This window comes from Littorina saxatilis, linkage group LG13 (assembly GCF_037325665.1).
Source record: "Littorina saxatilis isolate snail1 linkage group LG13, US_GU_Lsax_2.0, whole genome shotgun sequence".
NCBI lineage: Eukaryota > Metazoa > Mollusca > Gastropoda > Littorinimorpha > Littorinidae > Littorina > Littorina saxatilis.
The window spans coordinates 17986126-18012326 of NC_090257.1; the positions used below are offsets into that span (position 1 = coordinate 17986126).

The window sequence follows — 26201 nt, forward strand, 5'->3', positions numbered from 1 at the left end:
TGCAGTATTGCTGATCCAGCCACAGCTCACTGTACTAATAAAGACAATGGGCTGAACGGGAGACAATAACGTAAAAAAGATAGTGTATGGCCCTATACAATGCAACTGGCTGTTTGGCTGTATCAGATATCGCAATCATGCCACGACTTGATGAAGGAGAGAGACAGCAAGCGATTGGGATGCTCAGAGCTGGCCAAAGCATTGAACGTGATGAACACTGAACGTTTTCCGAAATCATTGCGCTTGGACTCAGTCACTTTTTTTGAAAAATTGTCATTTCATGATGTTCTATTCAAAATCAATAAAGCGAAGGTTTATAAACACTAAAATGGCCAATGAATAAAATATTCAAACATTGAAAACATTCACCACTGAGTTGATTTTTTGTGATTTTTTAAAGTTCAGTTTGCGGAATCTATGCCTCTCGGTATATGTTACGAAAGAGACTGATAAAAGAGATACAATTTGAAAGATTCTGATTAAGTGTCACAGTAACCCGTCAGTTACCCCAAAATACACATCTATGGTTTCACGAACAAAATTTCAGTCGGCCGACTGCGGGTCGTCTCACCGGAAGTTGGCCAAACACGGTGATGCTCTCCCCCCAACACTGTGTTCGGCTTACTGCGGTAAACCGAAAATAAATGTAATTATCCGCACAGTCAATGGCAGAATGCTCACACTTGTTTGGATTGTGAGCCAAACCTTGTGATTGTTCTTCGAAATGTATCTATCATGACGCAGTAATCCAGGAGACAAGTCAGGGTTATGTCTTGAAGACGTCACATTATGGCGTAAGAGGGTTCGACGTCACGCGAAGGAATTACTGAAAGTCTCGGTCATTGTTATTTTGAGCGGGCCGAGACTTGTTTTTTCTTCGAAATCGGCCATTTCCACGTGCGAATGAGCAAACGGAAGTGGTAATGTTGCTAAATTTAGCCCTCGACTTGGCCAACCGGATATGCAGGGTGCGTTGGTAAGCAGAGACTAGTTGAGAGTGTTTCAATGCGCCACGCCAGCAGGAGTTCACAGGTTCAAATGGGTACTGTTCGTCGATCTTTGCAGACCAGTAATGAGTTTGGGGACTCAATCTCTTCATTCCAAAACCCACACTCACACTCACCCACACGCCAATAACATGCACATGGTACGCATGCACAGGCTCACACACACACACTCACGCACGCGCACTCACATACACACGCGCTCACACACATACATACACACACACACACACACGCCAATCACGTGCAGTGGGTATGTATGGGTGCAGGGCCGGACCAAATGAGTTGTAAGGGGGGGGGGGGGTTCCTCCTTTGGGGGGGGGGGGGGGGGCAAATCAGCGAAGTATCTGATGTTGTTACTTTACTGTTCTTTTCTTTGGTTTTGAGCCTTTGTGCTTCCGAGGCTAGTTTGAGCTTCTCTTCCCCCTTGGCTAGACTTCTCTTCAGTTACAGACCATGTTACACTGTGTTACAGAAAGCCCTGGACAGAGGGTGTGCCTATGTTCACTGTGTTGTGATGGACTGGAACCAGCAGGCACGTGACTTTTACCATGGCAACGGAGCCCTCAACTGGAGCGAGACAGAGGGGCGGCTGGTGTACGGCATGACACACAATACCATGACGACCTTCGTCAACAAGAGACTGCCAGAAACAGCCTGACTGCGAAGTCTATCCTTGTCTGTGAAGTCTGTTTATGTCTGATAACTGAATCAATAACTGTCCACAACAAGAACACGCTGCTTCAAAGACTCAACTAGGTATAAACATACACACACGCACACACATGTGTGTATACATGCACCAAACCTAAAATTCTGAAAATTGTATTTCTTTGATTTCGTACTACAAGAATTCATATAGGGGTAAATGGTTCTAAGCATATAAGTAATATTAACATGTACAAATGAGTGACCTGCAAAAGGCAAGTAAATGATCAAATTTATGAATCATACTTCCCCAGGAGATAAACACAAGCACTCTCTCCATTCCTTGCTCTTGTCACTCCCCCCCCCCCCCCCCCCCCCACTGGCAGAATGGACATGTGGCACACACATCCACGCAAGACTTTAAGTTCTATCAGCACAGCGAATGTAAGGAACTCTACTAAGTAAGCTTACTGTACTAACAACATTTTACTACATGCTTTTATCCTACATCATACTGAGAGAGACACCCGTGAGATAATAATCGTTCAAATCACACGTGTGTATATCATGTAAATGAGGTCATGTCAAGCAAGTCTGGCAAGGATCTGTTTTTCCACTGCTTACGATGCCAAAGTCACCGAGACAAACGTCATTATAGAAACAAAAATTGCGCTCGCTAATTACCCTCGATGAATCTTTAGAACTAACACGTCACGCCACACTTTCAGAGTGACGTTTCTTTGCTTTGACGTAATAGATTGCACGAGGCTTTAGAAGAGATCGAGGTTCTAAAACAAGCGTCTTCAATTTAGTTGCCTCGACTGCAGGACATTTTCAGTAAAATACACGTAAGTACAGTATGTAGGATAAACAGAATACTACATGGCTTGCTGTGTTGTACCAGATTTACACTCGTTGCTTTTTCAAATAGTGAACAGCTCGCTTTCGCTCGCAGTTCAATATTTATAAAAAAAAACCTCTTGTAAATCTTGTACGACACAGCAAGCCATGTAGTATTCTCTCTATATCTAATGTTTGTTGCATCAAAAACACCAAAGAACTATTGTTGCATCAAAAACACCAAAGAACTATTGTTGCATCATAAACACCACTGAAATGTTGCCAAGTAGTAATCAGATCAAAGGTCAAAGCATAAAATGAAACATAGGAGGAAGCGACCCAAATTTTCCAGCGATGGGACAATAAAGTATTGAAAAAAATGAAACATATATTAGAAAAAAGGAAAATTTCGAAATTAGACCAGTAAATGTTACAATGACAATGAAAAAAGTTGCTATTAACCATGCATGTCACATATAAAAAGAGACAAAGAAGCCATCCTATGAAAACACTCAAATACTACATCCACACTATTTACACTATTTTTCTAGGCCAGTATTTGAGCTGTTGGTGAACCTGTCATGTCTTCTCTTACAATTCAAGTGAAAACAAGCCACCTGTCAATTCCACTCAGTGACATTTTCTCTTACTTTCCTTTCCATGTAAAGCGCACTGATAGTTTGTGAGAACTGCGCAGTACTAGCTTGAAAAAAGGGCAAGGTAAATTTCACACACACCCCACCTCTGCCTACCCACACACTAACATGCAAACACACACACACACACACACACATGGCGCTACACTCTGTACAATTTTCAAGTGTATCGCATAACATCAGGCAGATTTCATAACATCGAAAAAGTAACAACGGAACATGCCACACGTACCCACAAAATGGTAACAAATCACAGCGTAGTTTGTCTTTCAGCATACAGATGTAATAGTGTAACCCACCTTCTACAACCCCCGGGGCTAAGACATCCTCCTTTCCAAAACCCTCCTTTGTCAATGTTCTGTTCATAGCCTCTGAAGGGGCTATATCAGTCATTCAGTATATCCAGTCAAAGTCAATCGTTCATAGCTCTATACAATCTTGAATAGGCTATATCAGTCATTCAGTATATCCAGTCAAAGTCAATCGTTTATAGCTCTATACGATCTTGAAGCGGCTACATCAGTCATTCAGTATATCCAGTCAAAGTCAATCGTTCATAGCTCTATACAATCTTGAATAGGCTTTTTCAGTCATTCAGTATATCCAGTCAAAGTCAATCGTTCATAGCTCTATACGATCTTGAAGCGGCTATATCAGTCATTCAGTATATTCTGTCAAAGTCAACCGGTGTCCCTACACGATCTTGAAGCGGCTTCCTTTCTTGGGGACGGTGAAGTTGCGCTTGATGAAGACACCTCCGTCATCGTGACTTTTCTTCTTGGGTTTCTTCTTCTTCGCCGGCAGTACCAACTCTTCATCGCTTTCCTGTGGACACACAACCAACACACATGATTCAACGCGCAACGGGCCCTATTTGTCCATCTCTTATTTGCAGACCTGCTTGTGACTTATGCCGATCTCCCAGGTCAACTTGTGTGCAGACCTGCTTTAGTGCCTTAATTATCCCCCTTTAATGCGTACAAGCAAGCACAAGACCAAGTAAGCAAGGAAAAGATTGTGTAATCCATGTCAGAGTTCGGTAGGTTATAGAAACACAAAAACACCAAGCAATCATCCTCCAAAATCGGCATATATGCCAGCTGAATAATGTGGTAAAAAGGGTACAAGGGGTCTTTGTACACAAGTTGTCCATATGCACACACTCAAACACACATGCACACACTCAAACACACATGCACACACTCAAACACACACTCAAACATACATGCACACGCATAGATCTCTCTCCCAGAGCTCTCTGATGAGACAGCAACCCATCATGGCCAACTTGGGACGAGTTCACTGGATCACCGGAGTGGCAGCCTACCACCCCCTTCACAGTACAATCATTCATTTCTAAAACCAAAGCGTCGATACCTATGCAAATAGGTCCATGTTGGCTGTCCGGCCAGACCATTAAACAGACGCCCCAAAATAAATCTGTTTAAGATTTGCGGCATGTATATTATACTCTGGTACCGTAAACATAACAATATTCCACTACAAAATGTTCCCTTGACAGTGTGCAAAGCTGGCATTAGCAAATCATCATAGTTAGTCCATCATAGGTATAATCTTGTCAGACTTGTGGGACAGGAACAAAATCTTGTCTGTGCAAAGCTGGCACTGACCTGGAGCTGCATGTTTTCCATCTGAGAGTTGAGGTAGGAGATCTCCCGGCGATACTGGTCGAGCTGAGCCTCCAGCTTCTCGCGCCGCAGTCGCTCGTAGTCCAGCTGTGCCTCTAGCTCGCTGATAGTGCTGCACACACAGTCACACACAATTCAACAAATACTCACCAACAAAAATAACAGCATACAAATGAATCGCAACAAACAGGAATCACATAAACCATATATTTTACCCGGAAAATATTAAAAATATAAGAAATATTCACCAACAAGTGGCAGCCTCTCAGGAAAATGTGAATGTACCCAACATAAAATAAACCATGTCTACCACTTGGTACTTCATTAGACATGCTTTTCCCCTTGTAGGAGAAATGTAATCCTTTAGTCTGACTAGTGGTTGTAATAAGGTGACTGGAGTTTGGGAAAGCCAGGATGTGTGCTTGTAACGCTACCTACCAGTTCAGAAAACGGCTACGGATCACTGACAAAACCTGCAAGTTTTTCATCACTACAACAGTATTTCAGCGTAATGAGACACATCTGCCGGCAGACACTATCAGCATAACTAGACACATCTATCTGCAGACACTATCAGCATAATGAGACACATCTACCGGCAGACACTATCAGCATAATGAGACACATCTACCGGCAGACACTATCAGCATAATGAGACATCTACCTGCAGACACTATCAGCATAATGAGACACATCTACCGGCAGACACTATCAGCATAATGAGACACATCTACCGGCAGACACTATCAGCATAATGAGACACATCTACCGGCAGACACTATTAGCATAATGACACACATCACAACACTCACTGGTCCTTGTCTCTCATCTCTCTGATGCGACGTCGGTCCTCGGAGAGTGATCCCCCCATCTGCACGAAGTTCTTCTTGGCGATCTCCAGCAGACGCTCCAGCTCATCCACACGCAGCTTGGCGCGCCCTGCGTAGACATAACAACAGCCATCAACATCCATTACACTTTATGACAGGGTGACGCAGTAGTCACCCTTTCACAGCAGCTTCTCTGGACTGACTGACAGCTAATAAAAGCTCGACATTTTATTTACATCACTGCTGTCCTTCTTTTTTCTGTATCACGCACACTTAGTGTTAAATAGACACAACATTACCACTGGCTACAGGCAGGTAGAGACAGGTAGAAAGTCCCACCTTTAGCATCACTGCTGTCTTTCTTCTTCCTGCCGCCTCGTCTCCTGAAGCCAGCTGATGTGACGTCATCGTCATCGTCATCGTCTTCATCCTCTTCATCTGACCCCTTCACCACTGATGTCTCTTCCTCTGTAATAATCATCATTGTCATCATCATCATCATCATCATTATCATCCTCATCATCATCCATGAGTAGAGAAGATGTATACATGACCAGCAACACCATCACCAACTCTACCGCGAGCTATTCCCCCAATGAGGGGTTGCGAAGGTGATAGGATGTTATGGGAGCTAATAAAACGTAAACCACAAAGCTTATTCATTCTGGGACACAATCGTAATGAGGGCAGTTTAGGGAAAACATATTTAACACACAGCTTTCACCACAGTATACACCCCCCCCCCCCCCCACCTTCATCCCCCCACCTCCCCTTCCCACCCAGTCCACGGCAAGCAGTGTCAGTCCAGGCCTGAATCTTGGCAAGTTTGACTAACATTAACTTGTAGTTGTATTACCCAGTGACAAAGGCCAAAAATCTTACCTATATTCACCCCACCCCACCCCAAACCCATCCACCTTACCTGAACTCCCCCCCCCCCCCCCCACCCCTAACACACACACCCCATACCTGGGTCGCCCCCCAGCAGCTTGACACAGGCGATGTGAGCAAGGCGCAGCGCAATGTCTCTGGGCGTCTCCCCTAACACACCCACATCCCCCTTACCTGGGTCGCCCCCCAGCAGCTTGACACAGGCGAGGTGAGCAAAGCGCCGCGCAATGTCTCTGGGCGTCTCCCCCGCGTTGTTAGTGATCTCCACGTCCGCCCCCATCTCAACCAGCCACTGCAGGATGTGAAGGTGACCTTGACCTGCCGCTAAAAACACAAAATGCACAGGTCAAGGTTAAGTATGAATGCCACAGGCACAGATTAACATTTAGTCTTAAAGCTATAAAAAAAAAAAAAAAATTTAGTCAAAGTGTTGATGAATTCTTCCAAAAATGTTGGTCTAACCAGGAATTTATGAAGCAGACAGAAGGGCACACACAAGACAAACTTTCTTCTTCACCGTAAGACAAAGATGGCAAAAGACAAAAATACAAACGTACACACACTCACACAAGTTTTCATGGACAACCCGACACCCTTACAGACACTCATCCACCCAAAAACAAACACACTCCCTCTTTCTCTCTCTCAATACCTTCAATACGACATTTCTGATCAATTTTAACATAAAGTACATTGACCTTTGTGTGCGAGTGTTGACCCCTTGTCGTCTCGCTCGTTGATGTTGACCACTCCATTCTCCACCAGGACTCTCAGGTGATCCAGCTCCCCGTTGTACGCTGCCAGGTGGGCTGGGAACGCCAGGTCTATAAACACAACACACCCCACGCTTAGCACACACACTCAAGTGATCCAGCTCTCCGTTGTACGCCGCCAGGTGGGCTGGGAATGCCAGGTCTATAAACACAACACACAGCATGCTTAGCACACACACAACACACAGCACACTTAGCACACACACTCACAATAGACAGCACGCTTAGCAAACATACTCATAAACACACAACACACACCATGCTTAGCACACATGCTTACAAACACACAACACACACCATGCTCAACACACACACTCTCATCATCTTCAGTGTGCTGGAGCAGTCAATACAAGGAGTGAGAATCCATCCGTGTACAACACACACAGTAAGCTTCACAAAAACACTGAGAAACATAAACATCTTGTCCACTGGAGAATAAGAAGTCATCGCGACCTGTATGAACTCAACAATGCCAAGCATGATCGCTGCATGGCTGAAGACTTGAGAGCTTTTGTTCACTTAACTGTAACTACCCTTTCCCTACACACCACACATATAGCAGCCAACACTTGGCGAAGGGGGGGGGGGGGGGTCCTAAACAACCTAGGAGGTAGCCTAAACAACCCTCAACTATTTTACAACTTTTAATTGAGCTTTAAAAAAATGCTTGCTTTTGCAAAGTGAAGGTGGTCCTCCTGCACGGTAGCATTATTGGTAACACAGAATCTTATGGTATAACTTTGGTTGCAATCTGAGGGCCTTTTGTTTTAGGTATTATCAGAATCGTATGGTAGAACTTTGGTAGCAATCTGACGGCCTTTTGTTTTCAGGTATTATCCCGGTAACCATGAGGGGACTCACTCTCTGCCTCCTCCGGGTGGTCCATCTCGTGCGTGACGTGGTCGATGTACTCCAGGATGTTCTCCTTGTAGAACTGCTGCGCCAGGTCGCGGGGCGTCTCCCCGTGGTCGTTGCGCGCCCCCAGCGTGTGGTCCGGTGCCCCCTCACTGCTCACCAGGAACTTGAGGCATGGCAGGTGGCCCTCCATGGCCGCCAGGTGGGCTGTGTGCAGACAGGTGTTGCTGTCAAGCTGCTTTACACTATCTTAAACATTGCTGTACATTTTTTGGAAAGGGATGTAGCCATCAAGCTGCTTTACATTATCTTAAATATTGTTCTACTTTTTTTTTTCATGAGGTGTACACAATTTTACCTGTTATAGACGTGTTCACTGTTTTCAGCATAACACTGTAGCTAAAAGGGGTGTGTCTCCACTGGGTTCCCCCACTGAGATATATATAGATATGATATAGGTCAATTTAATAGACATGATATAGGTCAAGTTTGTCCCATATTCTGGTTCAACATCAGCCACAAAAACTGACGAGTGTTATTTCCGGAATGTTTCTATTGCCAAAACCTTAATCTGCCGTCAGTTTGGAAGAGCTGGTTTTCGGACAATGACATTAGGAAAACTTAGGAAAATTGACACATTTTTAAAGGCCATGAGAAATGTTATCAAGCCTCGCAACATCCTTGCATAACCAGTCAAACAGAAAATATTGAATATGTAAAAAAACTGAGAAAAAAAAGAAAAAAAATCAACTACAAAGATTGTTGGTGTTTGAACCCTGCATCCTGCAGTGTAAGGAACATTAGCAGTACTGTATGTCAGCGTCTTACCTGGTGTGTTGCCGTTACAGTCGACGTCATCATAGCGAGCGCCCCACTTGAGGAGCAACTGCAGGCACCCCAGACGGCCGTGATATGCTGACACGTGCACCCCAGTCCACTTGCTCTTGTCCACCGCGTTCACGTCCTGAAAACAAAACACGCTGACTGAATCTACATAGGGATCATGTTAACTGGAACTTTCCAGTACGTATTTTAGCAGTAAAAATCTGAAATCTTTGGATAATAACTCAGTTATACCATTAAGTTTATTTGTAATTTTCCCTTCAAAAATTAAATTGGGTAAAATGAGAAGAAAAAACCCACCTGCATGCCACATCTGAGCAATGTCCACACCCTGAATCAAAGGTCCACTCCGTTAAAACAGTTTCGCCTCGACATGGTCTCAGATCTTGTCAGGCTTTTTTTTACACAGAATAAGGCCATCTTTTTTGGAAATTAATTCATCAAAAAATTCCAACTCACCACAGCAAGCGGTCAGGGTGATGACATTTTAATATATGACCAAGTGGAGGGATGGTCTTATCCATTGTTAAAGCCTGACCAGCTCTGAGACGTAGAGGCAAACTGTTTTCACGAGGCGGAGCGGGTCTTTGACAAATGTTGATGCCAGTCACTAGCTAACAGAGCAAATCGACATAGCAGAGACTTACCACGCCACATCTGAGCAGAGTCTGCACGCTGAAGGAGTGGCCGTGAGCGCAGGCAAGGTGGATGGGGGTGGAGCCGCGAGCGTCCTTGGTGGACATGCTGACCCCATTAGAGGACAGCGCCTGGAGACAGCCTTCCTGACCCCTGATGGCCGCGATGTGTGCCGGTGTCCAGCCGCGAGGTGTGGTTACCGTGGCGTCTGCACTGTGCCATAGCAACCAGTGAAGGCACTGCACACACATACAGCGAGGGTTACATATAGGAGTGGGAGGGGAGTTGGGGTATTTAGAAAATCTGATTGAACTTGGGAAATTTCCTCTGGGAAATTCGGGCCGATATCCATGGGGATAGCCTTCACTGAGAGGATTGCACTACCCACTTTGCCCTTTTTCCTGCATGAGTGTTTTCATGTTCTCCAAGGCCTGAGACTTTTGCTGTGATCTTTGGATCTTAATTGTGCGAATGCAAGCACATCGAGGTGTTCAGACACCGAGGAGAGTCTGCACAAAGTTGACTCTGGAAAATAAATCCCTTGCAGAACGTAATGGTGGTCAAACACACGCTGACCGCGGCAACTGGTTTCAAAGCCAGCGAGGCCACGGATTGAGCTATCTACACGCAAGGTGAAGCATCACATCATTCTTTCCTGTCAAACATCACGAATAAAACAAGCATATATATCAGCAAGCAAGATATGTTAACACACAGACGTCAAGACATACCTCCAAAGTCCTAGATGTTACATGCCCTGTAATACACACTGACACAGCTACGTGGCACAAGTCCACGCTGTTACATCTACATCTCTAATAGGTGTCATGTTAGATAAGATAAGATAGGATAGGATAAGATTTCATACAGTCCTGTGAGGTTACCCTCACAAATACGCACATACCTAACACACACATATAAACACCACAAACACACACACACCTCCAGGGCCCCAATGTTGCAGGCTGTGTGTACAGGTGTGAACTTGTCACGGTCCTCGACCTCGTTGATACTGGCCCCGTTCTTCACCATGGCCTCCAGGCGCAAGACGTCGCTGCTACGTACGGCATCATGGATACTCTGGTACCCTCGTCCGTTCATCACTGTCGTCACACAATAACAGACATACATGGTTGTGTTACTACAGTGTTACACACGGCATCATCACACAATAACAGACATATATGGTTGTGTTACAATAAATGACATACATGGTTGTGTTACAATAACAGACACATATGGTTGTGTTATAACAGTGTTACGCACGGCATCAATCAATTAAAACAAAAACAGCAACAACGAAGCAGCCGATCTACCTACCCTCTTTTTTTTTCGGTGTCATCAGAAACAAACAATTTTTATCTCTTCTTGTTACATCTTGTTTCAAGTGTTTTATTTTGTCATGGTTTGCCACATTTTTGATAGCATGTCAAAGATCACTGTAATTTGAATCAGTATTATTTACCTTGCTTCCTGTGATGTTTTGTGTATGTTTAGTTTGGATGGGAAACATTCCACATACTTGTAATTGACACACACTGACACAGCTACGTGGCACAAGTCCATGCTGTTACGTCTACATCTGAATTATGATTTTGTTTATTTATTAATCCTATGATTAGTACAACCCCGCTGGGTACCCTCCTCTGTTCTGTTTTTGGAATGATAATTACACTTGGCATACAAAATCTCCCATCTACTTGATCACGCACTGTGGTAAGTGTAATTGTAATTCAATCAAGTTGGCATTTAAATGAAACAGATCCTGTGATTGGTCAGAATGCCCCAACTCATTAAAAATTACCGGTCATTAATTGTCGATAACCACTCGCTAAAAAAGCCATTAACCACCTGCTGGCGAGGCGAATTGATACAACCTCAACTAGTCTCGGTTAGCTTTGAGGGTCAATTTACAAGTAGGAAATATGAAGGCCAACGAAATACCAAGACCATAAGGTATGCGAAATGATGACGTCGAATACGTGATGTAAGTTGATGCATGAATTCTTCCGGAATACGTCAGTCAACTATTCCAAAGATCGCTTTTGTGATGAAAAGAATTTGTTTTAGAGTTTGCTGTCCAGAAACCCGTCAAAAAAGAAGGGAAAATGTATGTGAAAGAAAACAAAACAGGAGCAGAGTGATATGATAGGAATACAGAGACATATTTCTTGGGACTTGACCCTTGCAGGTAGGTGGACTGAAAGTAGTGTGTGAACAGAACAGAACCAATTCTGTCTGTTTACACTCGCATGAAAGCAGGAAAGAGATCGTCGTCAGATTGAATTACAATAACATTAACATATGCTTCCATTTGAAACTTCTCGGTCTTCATCGTGGATTGACGCCCTCCCAAAGTCTAATTGAAGTCCTCCGTCGCTTCGCTCGGGCTTCAATTACCTTTGGTCGGGCGTCAATCTACGATGACGACCTCGAAGTTTCAAATGGAAGATCTAGGTGTGCACATTGACGACAAACTGTCTTTCAAGGAACACATTACAACATCAGTATCAAAGGCAAACAGAGTACTTGGAGTAATTAGAAGAACCTTTCAGAACTTGGACAAGGAAACCTTCGTACAGCTGTACAAAAGCTTGGTCAGGCCCATTCTAGAATATGGTCACTCAGTCTGGAATCCACAGGCTAAAGGGCTCTGCAAAGACCTAGAGAATGTCCAGAGAAGGGCAACAAGGATGATTGGAAGTCTGAAGGAACTGTCATACTCAGAAAGGCTTAGGATCCTGGGAATTCCTTGTCTCCAGCATCGTCGGCGCAGGGGTGATATGATTGACACTTTTAAATACCTCAAAGGTATACATTACCCAGAAACCCAATCTACACAAACCCCCACCCACTGAAAGGGACATGAGAGGAAACAGTCTTAAACTGTTTAAAAACTTTGCCAAGTCAAAAGTAAGGAGTGCCTTCTTCGCAGACAGAGTTGTCTTAGACTGGAACACCCTGCCCGAAAACGTTGTGACAGCTGATAGCGTTAACTGCTTTAAAGCACGACTGGACAGACACTGGAAAGACACATCAAGTGTCTACACACCAAGCTGCTACTAGCCCCCCCCCGCGTATGCAGCTTACCTTTGTGGATCGGCGTACAGGTTTTTAACCTAAATCGTCGTACAAGTACAAGTACAAGTATGTGTAAATGACATCTCAGTCAATGTCTGACACGAATGTGGTCCTAGATGTGCCCAACTTATGGGTTTAACCAGTGTATATCGTCATGATAAACATGTAAAGTATTCAGCTAACTTTGGGATGATGCATTAGAAGAAAATAAAAGCGTTACCCGGCATGATTGTAGCTCCAAAGCTCCACGAATGGCTTTTTTCTTCTCGCACTCAACACTGCCCAAAATGTTTACTCGGGAACCAACGACCTCGCAGTGGTAAACAGCAGAGTCTATGATTGAATAAAAATTTTGACAATTGATAAAAAGAAATTCAAATTCCAGAAAAATGCCATAAAACAAGATCTTTGCTTAAAACTTGTAACCTTAATTTATACCTTTTATTTATTTATGGCTTGATAAAAACCAATTATTTTCTATTTATTCTCCCCTGATGAGCAAAGCGAGATAACTCATTGCGCAGTTCGAAAACGAAAGTCATCTTGTGCGGCTCACTACAGAAAGAATTCGAGTTTAAACGATACAAGATGAGCACATACAGTGTCCGTGTGGCAAAGGAGGATGACTGTGAAGACATAATGAGGCTAATTATAGTAAGTATTCTTAGTGACATTATGAGACCTGAAAAGGTAGCCAGGACAGTCGGTTCGGAAATGAGAACAGATTCCGGTACCCAACAGATTCTTTTTAGGCAAAAGCTTAATGCCGGAGTGTATACAAGATTCTGACCCCTGTATACACTCCGAGTACGTATAGCCAGTGCGTTCTTTTTATGAGAGTCAAATGTGATATAATACAACGGCATCTTCTGACAGTACAGATGTTTTAATTGGCATCCCCCAGGGAAGTATTCTGGGGCCTGTTTTGTTTACAATCTTTATTAATGACCTACCGGATACAGTGCAAAGTATTTGCAGATGATACCAAATTGTATGATGTACCCCAGCGATACCATACAATACAAAATGACATTGATAATCTCCAGAAATGGTCAGATAAATGGAACTTGTATTTTAACTTATCTAAGTGTAAAGTCCTGCATATGGGCAAAAATAATCCGAGACTTGATTATTCAATGATGGTGAATGATGAATTGAAAACAGTTATGAAGTGCGAGGAGGAAAAAGATTTGGGTGTAACATTTGACAAACATATTCAAAACATAATAAATAAAGCAAATAAAATGCTTGGCATAATAATATTAATAAAAAGAACATTTTCCTATCTTGACAATGACACATTTACAAAATTGTATAAAGCATGGGTTAGACCACATTTAGAATATATGCCAACGTTATCTGGCATCCGTATCTAAAGTGTCAATCAGCCGCCCTTGAAACGGTGCAAAGGAGAGCGACTAAACTGGTTAAGGCCTTGAAAAACATGACATAATATTATGTTGAAAGACTACGGGTACTCAATCTCACGACCCTTAAATCGAGAAGACTCAGAGGCGACCTGATACAGACCTACAAAATCTTTCAGGGTATTGATAATGTCAAAGTTGAGTCTTTTTTCAAGAAGTCTACCTACCACTGATGTAACGAGGAAAAATACGGACAAAATCTTTATTGCATTTAAACTAATATCCGGAAACATTCCTTTTCTAACAGAGTTGCACCATCATGGAACACACTGTCTGATGTTGTTAAAAATGCACAAACTATTAACACTTTCAAAAATCTGCTGGATGTACAAAAACTAATGACTGAGTCACTTTATTTGTACGATAATTGATATTGAGTAAATACGACTTTGAGCATGTTATTATGATTGACCTGAAACAATTTGATAATGAGATGGGACGCGAAAAAAAGCCGTGAGGCTTACGGATACCAATCCAGTCCCTAACCACTACTACTACTACTACTACTACATCTTTTGCTTTCACCAGGAGCTCGCAGAGTTTGAGAAGCTGCCCGAGCAAGTACGCATAACTGCTGATGGTAAGTGAATGGTAGATATTGTATTTATTTCCCTTGGATAGAGGTAGTGTCTGCTGGCTGATTGAATTGTTAGTCAAAACTGTCGGACCTGACCTAATGTGGGAGTATAAACTGTCTGCTTTCACACAGAACTTACTTCTAGTTCTATGTATGACTAGAGAATGCGTGTGGTGTGGGTTTATACACTGATGAGAAGGAGAATGGGTGTGGTGTGTGTTAATACAAGGATGTCACATGGCGTCTGCTGTCGGCAAAAAGACGATGTATTTCAAATTATAGACAAAACTTGGCCGTCATTTTGTCAGAATTGCAGAATTTTCTTACGATAGGGGAAATATGACACCAAGGCATTCATAAAACTTCCACATTTTGCTGAAGCTTTGATGGCCATTTCGGCAAATTTGCTGAAGGCAGGTATCCTAGTGTTACCCATGAGGTAGGAAGACTGAAGAATCGTGCAAGAGATACAGAGGTCTGCTCTGAGTCAGCTCTGTACAAAGCAAGAAGAATAATGCTGTCTTTATCAAGAGATCACTCTGTATGTAAAAAGACTGTTGTAATATGAGACTGTTGATGTCAGGCTTATCTTTGCATCAATGTTGCTATGGTCTCGGGCACCATTGTATTGCAGTGTGTTTGTGTGTTTAATGCAAAGCTACATGTAAATGCATTGGTGTGTGTGTGTGTGTCATGTTTCAGTCCTGAGGAAGGATGGCTTTGGGGAGGACCGATATTTCCACTGCCTGGTTGCGGAGGGAACTTCACCAGGTCTGTCTCCTTGACACTCCCTGCGGACACTGACAGCAACGCACACGAGGACCAGTTACCTCACATTACACCTTGTTAGGAAATAACTATGGGTTGTGAAATAACTATGGGTTGTGAAAGGACTGGGTGGCCGGGACTGGGTGGCCGAGTGGTAACGCACTTGCGCTCGGAAGCGAGAGGTTGCGAGTTCGACCCTGGGTCAGGGCGTTAGCAATTTTCTCCCCCCTTTCCTAACCTAGGTGGTGGGTTCAAGTGCTAGTCTTTCGGATGAGACGATAAACCGAGGTCCCTTCGTGTACACTACATTGGGGTATGCACGTTAAAGATCCCACGATTGACAAAAGGGTCTTTCCTGGCAAAATTGGATAGGCGTAGATAAAAATGTCCACCAAAATACCCGTGTGACTTGGAATAATAGGCCGTGAAAGGTGGATGCAGCGCCTATAGGCTGTTGATCTACTGGCCGATGTGAATGCGTGTGACTTGGAATAATAGGCCGTGAAAGGTGGATGCAGGGCCTATAGGCTGTTGATCTACTGGCCGATGTGAATGCGTGATATATTGTGTAAAAAATTCCATCTCACACGGCATAAAGCGCTTTGAACTTCGGATAAGGCGCTATATAAATACCCGTTATTATTATTATAAAGAGTGAATATCTTTGCTTTTATTGAGCCAAACTTTCCCACGTGACATTATAGGCCAGTCACTAGTGAGGGGTGTGTCTGAAACATGTGAACAAGGAACACATGTGGAAATTAGCTTGCCTCAATAAAAGCAAAAGTGTTCACTCTTTCACAACCTACAAATCGGACAGGGAGTTATTTTAGGAGTAAAGGCCCAGCCCTCCCTGTGTAAAGGGTTAAGGTTCACCATCTCAGATCTGACCAGGCGTTTACATGAGTTAAGGCCATTGCTCCACTTTGACACACACACAAAATCAACACCATGGATGATTTCTGTGAACAGTGAAAATGTTATTTCATCAACAAACTTCTTCAAAGCCACTAATGTCAATCTATAAAATTAATTCATCGAAACAATTCCAACACTTGATTTTTGGTTTGTGTTCAAATGAAGGGGTGGTCTTATCTCATGTACAAGCCTGGTCAGATCTGAGCATGTGAGCAGCCCCGTTTTCACATGAAGGACTACCTGCGCCTTTAATGTATTTTGATCTGATATGACGTTGACAGACGTTGATCGGCTGACTGGTTACTCAGTGCACTTCTGTACAAGTCTTCAGCAATTTAACATGCCTCAAGTGACTTAATTGTGTTTGATTGTCTGTGTCACATGGAGTTATAAAGAGATGAGGGTGGCTAGTAACTTTATGTGCATAAAATAAAGAGAAACTTTGAAGACATACGATATCAATTAAAAAACAAACAAAACACAAAACATCTCTTTTCAAGTGAAATCTCTGACGCCAAAAACCAGACAAAGTTGGAAAAGATGTCATAATGTGAATACAGTGGAACCCGCATTTACGACATTAAAAGATTTGAGAAAATCGGGTCTTAAAAGGGAGTGAGTCTTAAGCTAAAATGGAGGTACATTTACAGAGGCTATGAGCAGAACATCTGAGAAAGATGGGTCTTAAAAAGGAGCTTAAAAAGGAGGAAGTCATAAATTGGGGGTTCTTAAATTAAAGAGGGGTTCCACTGTATTGGCGTCACATAAACATTCTGTCACTTCTTCTGCAACCCCCCGCGGGTTAGGGGGAGTCCCATATTGGTTGGGACGAGAAAGAATTTACCCGATGCTCCCCAGCATGTCGTAAGAGGCGACTAACGAGTAACGGATTCTGTTGCAAGCCCCTGGAGCAAATTTTTGATTGGTGCTTTTGTGAACAAAAAGCAATTGACAAGTGCATGGCTCTATCCCATCCCCCGTCGCGATATAACCTGCGTGGTTGTAAACGACGTTAAACACCAAATAAAGAAATAAAGAAAGACTTCTTCTGCATGTCTGCACGGAAGTGACAAACACAATTTGAGAACAAAGTTTGTCTGGGTGACTTCAACATATCAGCAGTAGAAAATGAATAGTAAGGTGACGGCCAGGCTGTGCATGTATTGGTATGGGATATCTTTAAGTGAGTTTTGTGTGTTTGCTTTCCCCAGATGGGGGCGGAGAGGGGCGGGTGGTGGTAGGCTTCTGTCTGTACTACTACATCTACTCCACGTGGGAGGGAAAGAGTTGCTACATGGAGGACCTCTACGTCATTCCTCAATGTCGTGGCAAGGGTGCCGGCACCGCAATGTGGGTCGAGGTCACCAAGGTCAGCTGAATAACCTTAGGATTGTAGTTCTGCGTGTCTTCCCTTTTTTCACATAAATCACATCCAGTTCAGATAAGATCTTTGGTGCAAGTGTTTTCTTTTATTAGATTGTTCCTGACCTTGCTTGGACCAGCAAGTTGGATGGGGGGGGGGGGGGGGGGGGTTCTCATGTTATTGGGGAGAAAGTTTAATGCCTGTTTTGGAAGCAGATTTACAACAAGTACTGCGGTATGCTTTTGTGTGTTTGGGACTTCACTTTGAATTGTTATTTCTGAGAAACTAATGAGAGTTAAATGTGGAGTCATTATCTGCAAATTGGTGTGTGTGCATATACTTGTGTTTAACTCTAAATTTGCCTTACCCTCTCAGATCTGAACAGTCTGGGTGCTCTCTGTGCACAGTGCTATTTTATTTTTTAAAGAATGTTGGAAATCCCACTCACGACAGCAAATAGTCAGGGTGTTGATTTTTGGTATGTGATCCAGTGGAGGGATGGTCTTATCCCGTGTAAAAGCCTTGCCAGATGTGAGACAGTGAGGTGATAGTTTTCGATATGCATAGTGGTCAGAAATAAGGTGTGTGATGAATAAACTGTGTTTCAGATCGCGCTGTCCAAAGGCTGCTGCCGCCTGCACTGGGCGGTGTTGGACTGGAACACACCGGCCATTGACCTCTACAAGCGTCGCGGGGGGGTCGACCTGACCGAGAAGGAGGGCTGGCATCTGTTCAGGATGACCAAGACTGTGATGGAACAGTTTGTGGCACAGAGTGACGGTGATGGCAAGTCATGATGCTTGCACTACACGTTGGGAAATAACTGTCGGGATTTGTGTTTGGTGGAACAGTGAAGACGATCGAGTGCTCACAGTGAATAGTTAGCTCCGATGTGTATGTAATGCAATGTCCATTCGATATCATTATTATTTTATTTTATTATTCTCTTTATTTATATAGCGCCTTATCCGAAGTTCAAAGCGCTTTATGCCGTGTGAGATGGAATTTTTTACACAATATATCACGCATTCACATCGACCAGCAAACCTCAAGCCTGTTAGGCGAATGTTCACCTTTCGCGGCCTTTATTCCAAGTCACACGGGTATTTGATGGACATTTTTATCTATGCCTATACAATTTTGCCAGGAAAGACCCTTTTGTCAATCGTGGGATCTTTAACGTGCACACCCCAATATAGTGTACACGAAGGGACCTCGGTTTTTCGTCTCATCCGAAAGACTAGCACTTGAACCCACCATCTAGGTTAGGAAAGGGGGGAGAAAATAGCGGCCCGACCCAGGGTCGAACACGCAACCTCTCGATTCCGAGCGCAAGTGCGTTACCACTCGGCCACCCAGTCCTTTTTCTTTTTCAAAAATATACATATATAAGAGCCTCGATTAGCTGCTGATGGCATTCCTAAAGGCCACATGTGACCTCAAGCCAAACTCATGTGATCTCAAGTAAAGCCCATTGCCAATGATCACCCAAACGATTTGGTAGCTTCTATGTGGCTTATTTTGAAAGGAGAGTGGACACAACATAACATGGGAGCTGATTATTGCCTGCAGTGGCTTAATGTCACCTTCACTGGCAGGCAGTGTGTGCCTCGCTGCACAGCACATACAAATCCAGACAGTCATGTGTTTCCAGAAAACTTGTGAAATCAATGACAGGTTTCTGTCTTGCAGTCCGACTTTTATTCAGAGTTGAAATCAGGGAATGTTATGTGAGTGTTGTGAAATCAATGACAGGTTTCTGTCTTTCAGGCAGACTTTTATCCAGAGTTGAAATCAGGGAATGTTATGTGAGTGTTGTGAATGCATTGATCTCACTTCTCACTGCCATGTTAAACAGTATTCATGTTAATTGGAAACCCGGCTATAATGAGTGGGAGAAAACAGGAAGAACATGATGGGAACAAAATATGTTAGATATGTGGCCTTTGGTAATGTTATGCTTTATCGTTCATTTTTACAAAAGTAGTAAGTTTATATTCACTCACAAGTGCACTTGGATATTGAGAATGTTATACAGTGGAACCCCCCTTTTAAGACCTCCAATAATCTGAGGAAACACGGCCTTAAAAGGAGGAAGACTGAAAAGGTAAATTTACAGAGGTTATGAACAGAACAATTAAAACAATCAAGGTTTTATAAAGGAGGAAGTCTTAAATTATGGGATCTTAAAAGGGGGGTTCCACTGTGTGATGAAGAAAGAATGCAAGCAGTTATGCAATATCTGCTTAATAAGATGCCCTTTTATTTCAAAAATACAGTGGAACCCCCTTTTTAAAACCCATCAATTTAAAACTCCCTCCCTTTCAAGACCTGATTTTTTCAGATTTTTTCGATTTGTTAAGACATCCAAAAATCTCAGAAAATCGGGCCTTGAAAGGGAGTGGGTCTTAAATTGGAGTGTCTGAAAAAGGGGGTTCCTCTGTACACACATATTAGAACTGACGTTAGCTGTCAGTGGCCTGCATTGACCACGGGGACACAAGTTCCAAACCCGCACAATTTATTATTTTTCGTTTGACATCATACAGTACACAAGCTATATATGCTTGGGAACAAGAGCACGCAAAGGGCATTCGGTGGAGTAACAGTGTGCACTGCATTCCATGGTCGAGGTTTGCAAGTAACCGCCCCTGGGGTGTTCCGTGGTAGAGTTCTGTGTAAATCTCGTAACATGCTAGGGAGCCAAGCCACAATGTCCAAGGTTGACCTCTGGAAAAAAAAGGAGAAAAAGAAAGTGAAAAAGAACAAGGATTTTCCCAACCCCATTTTGTGATCAAACGGGAAGATTTTAACAGCAGACTTGTTCAATTGTAAACTGGTTGGATTGGAGGACCAATTTGATAAGTAAGGATGTTTTCTTTCTTTTGTATATGTATATGTACACATGAAATACAGAAAGTCTTTAACCGAAAGCCTGTTCTATGATTTTTGCTGACTGAGGACTGACATAAATAGAGAATTAAGTGTGCACAAATTTGTTGTCAACTGCTGTATGTCAGTAAAACAGGAACTACAGCTTGTTTTAGCCACAGATCCCAGTTTTTCTTTTTCTACTGTTGATATTGTTTGTTCGTTATGTGAATGGCATTGGACATATACATATAAATATGTATTCAGAAATAAATGCCATTCTGTGGTGAATATTGAATGTAATAGTCAGTCTTATGGCATTGGACATATACTGACGTCCAAAAGAAACGCGAAAAATATTATTTATTTTACAATTTTTTTTCTTTCTGGATTAACAAAAGTTGCGTTATTTTTGGCAGCCAGTATATCAAGACCGATGTCTGAGGAAGGTGTTTTGTGAATTTTACCGCATCAGCGCACTTGCAATCCACGTACAGCCCGAGTTAGCGGAGACATTTTTCTTGTGCAGTTCAGCTGCACGTGCAAGAACAGCACAAAAGCTGATCAGTGAGTGGTGTTCACTGTCACTAGAGGAAATGGAACAAAGTTACAGGTTTCATCAGTCCCTCATTCGATGCTATCACCATGCCAAGACTCACTTCTGCTGAACGCGAGAGAGCCATTGGACGTCTGGAGGCTGGGGACACGCCGGAAGCCGTGGCTGCGACTTTCCAATGTCACATATCCACCATTTATCGTCTCCTGCAGCGGTTTGTGATAACTGGCTCTACTGCTGATGCCGAGCGAAGCGGCAGACCCCGAGTGACGACGCCAAGGCAAGATCGGCACATTTTCCGCAGCCATGTTGCACATCTCTTCAGAACAGCTGCAGAAACAGCCAGAACTGTTATAGGGACACACCAGGCACCCATTTCTAGGCAAACGGCCAGCCGGCGACTGCGCTTCAGGGGGCTGAGGAACTGCCGTCCAGCCAGGGGACCCGTCCTCACCGTGCGCCATAGACAGGCACGCCTGCATTGGGCGCAAGGCCACCTCAATTGGAACAATGTTCGCTGGCAGAACGTGCTTTTCAGCGATGAAAGCCGTTTTTGCATTGACCATGCCGACGGGCGTGTTCGGGTATGGAGAAGAAGTGGTTACCGCTATGCTGACAACTGTGTCGTGGAGAACAACGCCTGGGGTGGGCCCAGCCTCATGTTGTGGGGCGCCATCGGCCACAACCAGGTGCTAGGTCCCGTCATCTTCCAAGGCCTGGGTCCTGGACCCGGCAACGGCGTAACAGCGCAGCGCTATATGGACCAGGTGCTGCACCCTCATGTGCTGTCCTTTTTTCAAGCCCATGGAAACTGGGTTTTCCAGCACGACAACGCGCGCCCCCACACCGCCAGGGCCACTCAGGATCTCCTGCACCGCTCAGGCATCCAGGTGATGCCTTGGCCAGCGTTATCTCCTGACATGAACCCTATTGAGCAATTTTGGGACTTGCTCCAGACACAGCTCAACAGGGTGGTCCCAAGGCCCACAACTGTCACTGATCTTGATCGGGCCGTCCGGCAGGCCTGGACCAAAATTCCCAGGCATGCCAGCAACACGTTGGTCCGCTCAATGCACCGCCGATGCCAGGCCGTCATCGATGCTAATGGGGGCCACACACGCTATTGACTGTTCTGTTAAGCGCTAATAACGCATCGTCTCCGCAACCTTACTGTGTTATGGACCATAAGTCAGTGTTCTACTCTACCAAAAATTGGACATTAATAATGAAATTTGAATTTTTGTAAGATTTTTTTATTTGGCAATAAATGACACTAGACACTGTTTTTCGCGTTTCTTTTGGACGTCAGTATATATATAAATATGTATTCAGAAATAAATTCCATTCTGTGGTGAATATTGAATATAATAGTCAGTCTTGTAGATATGGATGTGTTTGTGCAAAAAGGCACAGTCTTTCCGGCGTAAACGATTTGACTAATTTCTCAGATCTGCCCAGGTGTCTACAGGATAAGGCCTTTCCTCCACTGGGACACATACCAAAAATAACAATCTGACTGCCGACAGTGCAGAGATGAAATCTTTCAATGAATTGGTGTCAATCTGCAAATTTGATTCACAAACAAATTCAAACTCTGCACAGGAAGCAGTCAAGATGTTCATTTTTGAGTCACTTGAGAAAAAGTGACTATGTAATCGGTCAGTGTTAGTCTGTCCGGCCGGCCGTCCGTAGACACCACCTTAACGTTGGACTTTTCTCGGAAACTATCAAAGCGATCGGGCTCATATTTTGTTTAGTCGTGACCTCCAATGACCTCTACACTTTAACGATGGTTTCGTTGACCTTTGACCTTTTTCAAGGTCACAGGTCAGCGTCAAAGGAAAAATTAGACATTTTATATCTTTGACAAAGTTCATCGGATGTGATTGAAACTTTGTAGGATTATTCTTTACATCAAAGTATTTACATCTGTAGCCTTTTACGAACGTTATCAGAAAAACAAGGGAGATAACTAGCCTTTTCTGTTCGGCAACACACAACTTAACGTTGGGCTTTTCTCGGAAACTATAAAAGTGACCGGGCTCAAATTTTATGTGAACGTGACTCATTGTGTTGTGAATAGCAATTTCTTCCTGTCCATCTGATGCCTCATATAATATTCAGAACTGCGAAAGTGACTCGATCGAGCGTTTGCTCTTCTTGTTGGTATGTGTCTAAGTTTTAGGATGACCTTATCCCATGTAAATACCTGTGTGACTTGGAATAATAGGCCGTGAAAAGTAGGATATGCGCCGAAATGGCTGCCATCTGCTGGCCGATGTGAATGCGTGATGTATTGTGTAAAAAAATTCTATCTCACACTGCATAAATAAATCCCTGCGCCTTGAATATGTGCGCGATATAAATTGCATTAAAAAATAAAAATAAAAATAAAAAAATCCCTGCGCTTAGAACTGTACCCACGGAATACGCGCGATATAAGCCTCATATTGATTGATTGATTGATTGAAAAGCCTGGGCCAATCTGATCAGAAATGTTTTCACAGGAAGGACTGTGCGTTTAATTGTGTGTGTGGGTGTGTGTGTGTGTGTGTGTGTAAAGCCCACATGACAGCACAGTGTGTGTGTGTGTGTGGTGCTTGACAACTTACAACACAGATTGCAGGTCTTGGGACAGTAGTTTACCAGCAGAGAGTTCTGGCACTGCTCATCAGAACACACCAACACGTCCATACAGTTGCCTGGCGTCGGTGTAGTTGTTGTCGGTGTCGTTGTGGTGGTGGTAGTTACTCTGGTTGTTGTTGTAGGTGTTGTTGTTGTCGTTGTGGGTGTTGTTGTAGTCGTTGTGGGCGTTGTCGTGGTTGTTGTTGGCGTTGTCGTAGTTGGTGTGGTGGTTGTGGGTGTTGTTGTTGTCGTGGGTGTTGTTGTAGTCGTTGTTGGCGTTGTTGTAGTTGGTGTGGTGGTTGTGGGTGTTGTTATAGTTGTTGCGGGTGTGGTAGTTGTGGTTGTCGGTGTTGTTGTTGGTGTCGTAGTTGTCGTGGTTGGTGTTGTGGTCGTTGTTTGCTGAGGTGTGGTTGCTGCTGGTGGTGCTGTTGACAGAGTTAAAGTTCTTGTGATATTGATCATTTGTCAACATTCAAATCACTACACCATGGAATAAAGTTCTTGTGATATTCAACATCGACAGCTTGCTGCTTGTCAGGTCTATATCTATAGACTTGTTAGTTTTACTTTGAAAAAAAGGTTCACGTTTATCAGTTATGTGCGTGAAAATTTTCTTGAAATAAAGCTCAATATTTCTTTCAAACTTCAGGAAAATGCCGATATTTAAATCTTTCGGACAACAGAAAGAGATCTTTCAGAAAGTCAAGTCACTCTTAAAAAACTGTTTGTTTCTTTTGTGTTAGTTGGTTCTTCTTCTGTGGTAGGCGGTTATTAGAGCATTTGCGTGTTATAGTAGGGGAAAGGATGGCCATGAGGACGGGTTCAACAATAAACGGCCTCATCACAAAGACCTGCACGCATCTGCCTAGTTCCTTTTATGATGGGTGGTATAGAGGATGACACAGAACAGAATAGACAGCCGCGTACACACACACACACACACACACACACTCGCACACACACACACAAACAAACGATCCAAACAATGACTGAAAAGTCAACTCTAAATTATTAGCATCATTTAACGCGTGACAATAATAGGAAAACAGAGCGCCAATTGACTTTTTGTCGTTACACCATGTTATCTATTGCATGAAGCATGCAATGTGTGAAGAAATGAAGTGAAAGACCAATTACAGACATCGCTGAGAGTTAGAGCGTCAACACGAGGTCTTTCTCACTATGCTCGCGACTGACTTGCCTCGTGTTGAGCCGTTCTGATTTCTTCGTGAGTGCCTGCCAGTGAGCACTCAAGAAGAAATCAGAACGGTGGAGTGACGTCATAGCGAGGTGAACATGCAAAACGATGTAAAGACAACAGATTGACTTCGCGTTGGAGTGGTGTCATAACCAGCTGAACGTACAAGACGCTGTTAAGCCGTCAGAACGATGGAGTGACGTCACAACCAGCGTGAACGTACAAGACGATATCAAGACATCAGAACGTGGGAGTGACGTCATAACCAGCTGAACGTACAAGACGATGTTAAGACGTCAGAACGATGGAGTGACGTCATAACCAGCTGAACGTACAAGACGATGTTACGACATCAGAACGTGGGAGTGACGTCATAACTAGTTGAACGTACAAGACTCACACGTCATAACCACCATGTGTAATGACCCAGGAGACACGGCAGCAGCTTCCCTTTATTGACACTTCAAAATGCACTTCGACAGAAGGACTTGATGGATTTTCTTAATTCTTCAATATAAAATTGCAAAAAACAAATCGAATCTCTTTGAAAACTACAGAAAAGGATAGAAAGACGCATAATTTTACCGATGATGTGGCTGAGCATCACGTGACTTCGGGCCAAACTGACGCTACAGGAAATGCACCCGGGTGTCCCTTCTGCACCACTGATAGCAGGTGTTGCTATTTTAGTGGATTGCAAACATGACCTATGGCAATGTCCGAGCGACCGAGCGGTCAGTGACCATTTTTCTTACCATCATTTGCCAGATGTCTGGAGATCGCTCCCGACTTGCCACGAGCATGATGAGCCGCTGACACTATACTATGGCCTCCTTCTCTCCCGTTGTGATTGACAAAATCTTATGTAAACACTGATAAGCACACTCTTCTGTGTGACTTGAGAGTAAAAATTAATTCCTATCAAAATGATTTGTCTAGTAAGTTCTTTTTTTCATTCTTCTTCTTATAGTTTCAGTTTATCTTGCATTTATTCGCCTTACCAATTTGGTAATATATGAAAATTAGATGCTACGTATTAGCATTTCGTTTTAAACAATTGCAGATGATGGACTGCGTGCTAAAATAGATGCGTTTGCTTCTTTAAAAACAACAAGTCTTTACAAAAAACGCCACTTTTTCCAGTTCCTCAAAATGGGAGACAATCAAGCACAGATTGAACTCAATAAAAGGA

The 26201-nt window shown here is 43.4% G+C and overlaps 2 protein-coding genes across 3 annotated transcripts in view; one reads left to right on the forward strand and one right to left on the reverse strand.

Annotated features, from left to right (window-relative positions):
* LOC138983760 (thialysine N-epsilon-acetyltransferase-like) overlaps positions 1 to 19944 on the forward strand; it is a 33556-nt gene extending 13612 nt beyond the window's left edge. The window contains exons 1-5 of one of the 2 annotated variants that reach the window (XM_070357081.1): positions 13228 to 13360; positions 14662 to 14713; positions 15413 to 15481; positions 17608 to 17765; positions 18368 to 19944. In XM_070357081.1, coding sequence (XP_070213182.1) covers positions 13295 to 13360; positions 14662 to 14713; positions 15413 to 15481; positions 17608 to 17765; positions 18368 to 18556 — 534 coding nt within the window. In that variant the 5' untranslated portion in view covers positions 13228 to 13294 and the 3' untranslated portion in view covers positions 18557 to 19944. Of the gene's footprint in view, positions 1 to 13227; positions 13361 to 14661; positions 14714 to 15412; positions 15482 to 17607; positions 17766 to 18367 lie in introns of those variants that run through there. The other variant, XM_070357085.1, reaches the window with a different exon arrangement.
* Positions 1814 to 13025, reverse strand: LOC138983754 (ankyrin repeat domain-containing protein 42-like). Its single transcript, XM_070357065.1, has 11 exons — positions 12927 to 13025; positions 10568 to 10728; positions 9637 to 9864; positions 8975 to 9110; positions 8153 to 8353; positions 7217 to 7342; positions 6693 to 6842; positions 5967 to 6095; positions 5610 to 5736; positions 4780 to 4909; positions 1814 to 3973 (listed from the first exon to the last, which is right to left on the reverse strand). The coding sequence occupies exons 1-11, from the start codon at positions 12931 to 12933 to the stop codon at positions 3842 to 3844; spliced, it is 1527 nt and encodes a 508-aa protein (XP_070213166.1). The 5' UTR covers positions 12934 to 13025; the 3' UTR covers positions 1814 to 3841.
* Positions 19945 to 26201: the final 6257 nt, after the last annotated feature.

What these genes read in the sequence shown, in the direction of transcription:
- LOC138983754 (XM_070357065.1), bottom strand. An exon ending in CCACCCGGAGGAGGCAGAGA is followed by an intron (nt 7,343 to 8,152) that starts GTGAGTCCCCTC and finishes TTGTGTTTATAG; the next exon opens with ACCTGGCGTTCCCAGCCCAC. An exon ending in GTCAACACTCGCACACAAAG is followed by an intron (nt 6,843 to 7,216) that starts GTCAATGTACTT and finishes TTGTGTTTTTAG; the next exon opens with CGGCAGGTCAAGGTCACCTT.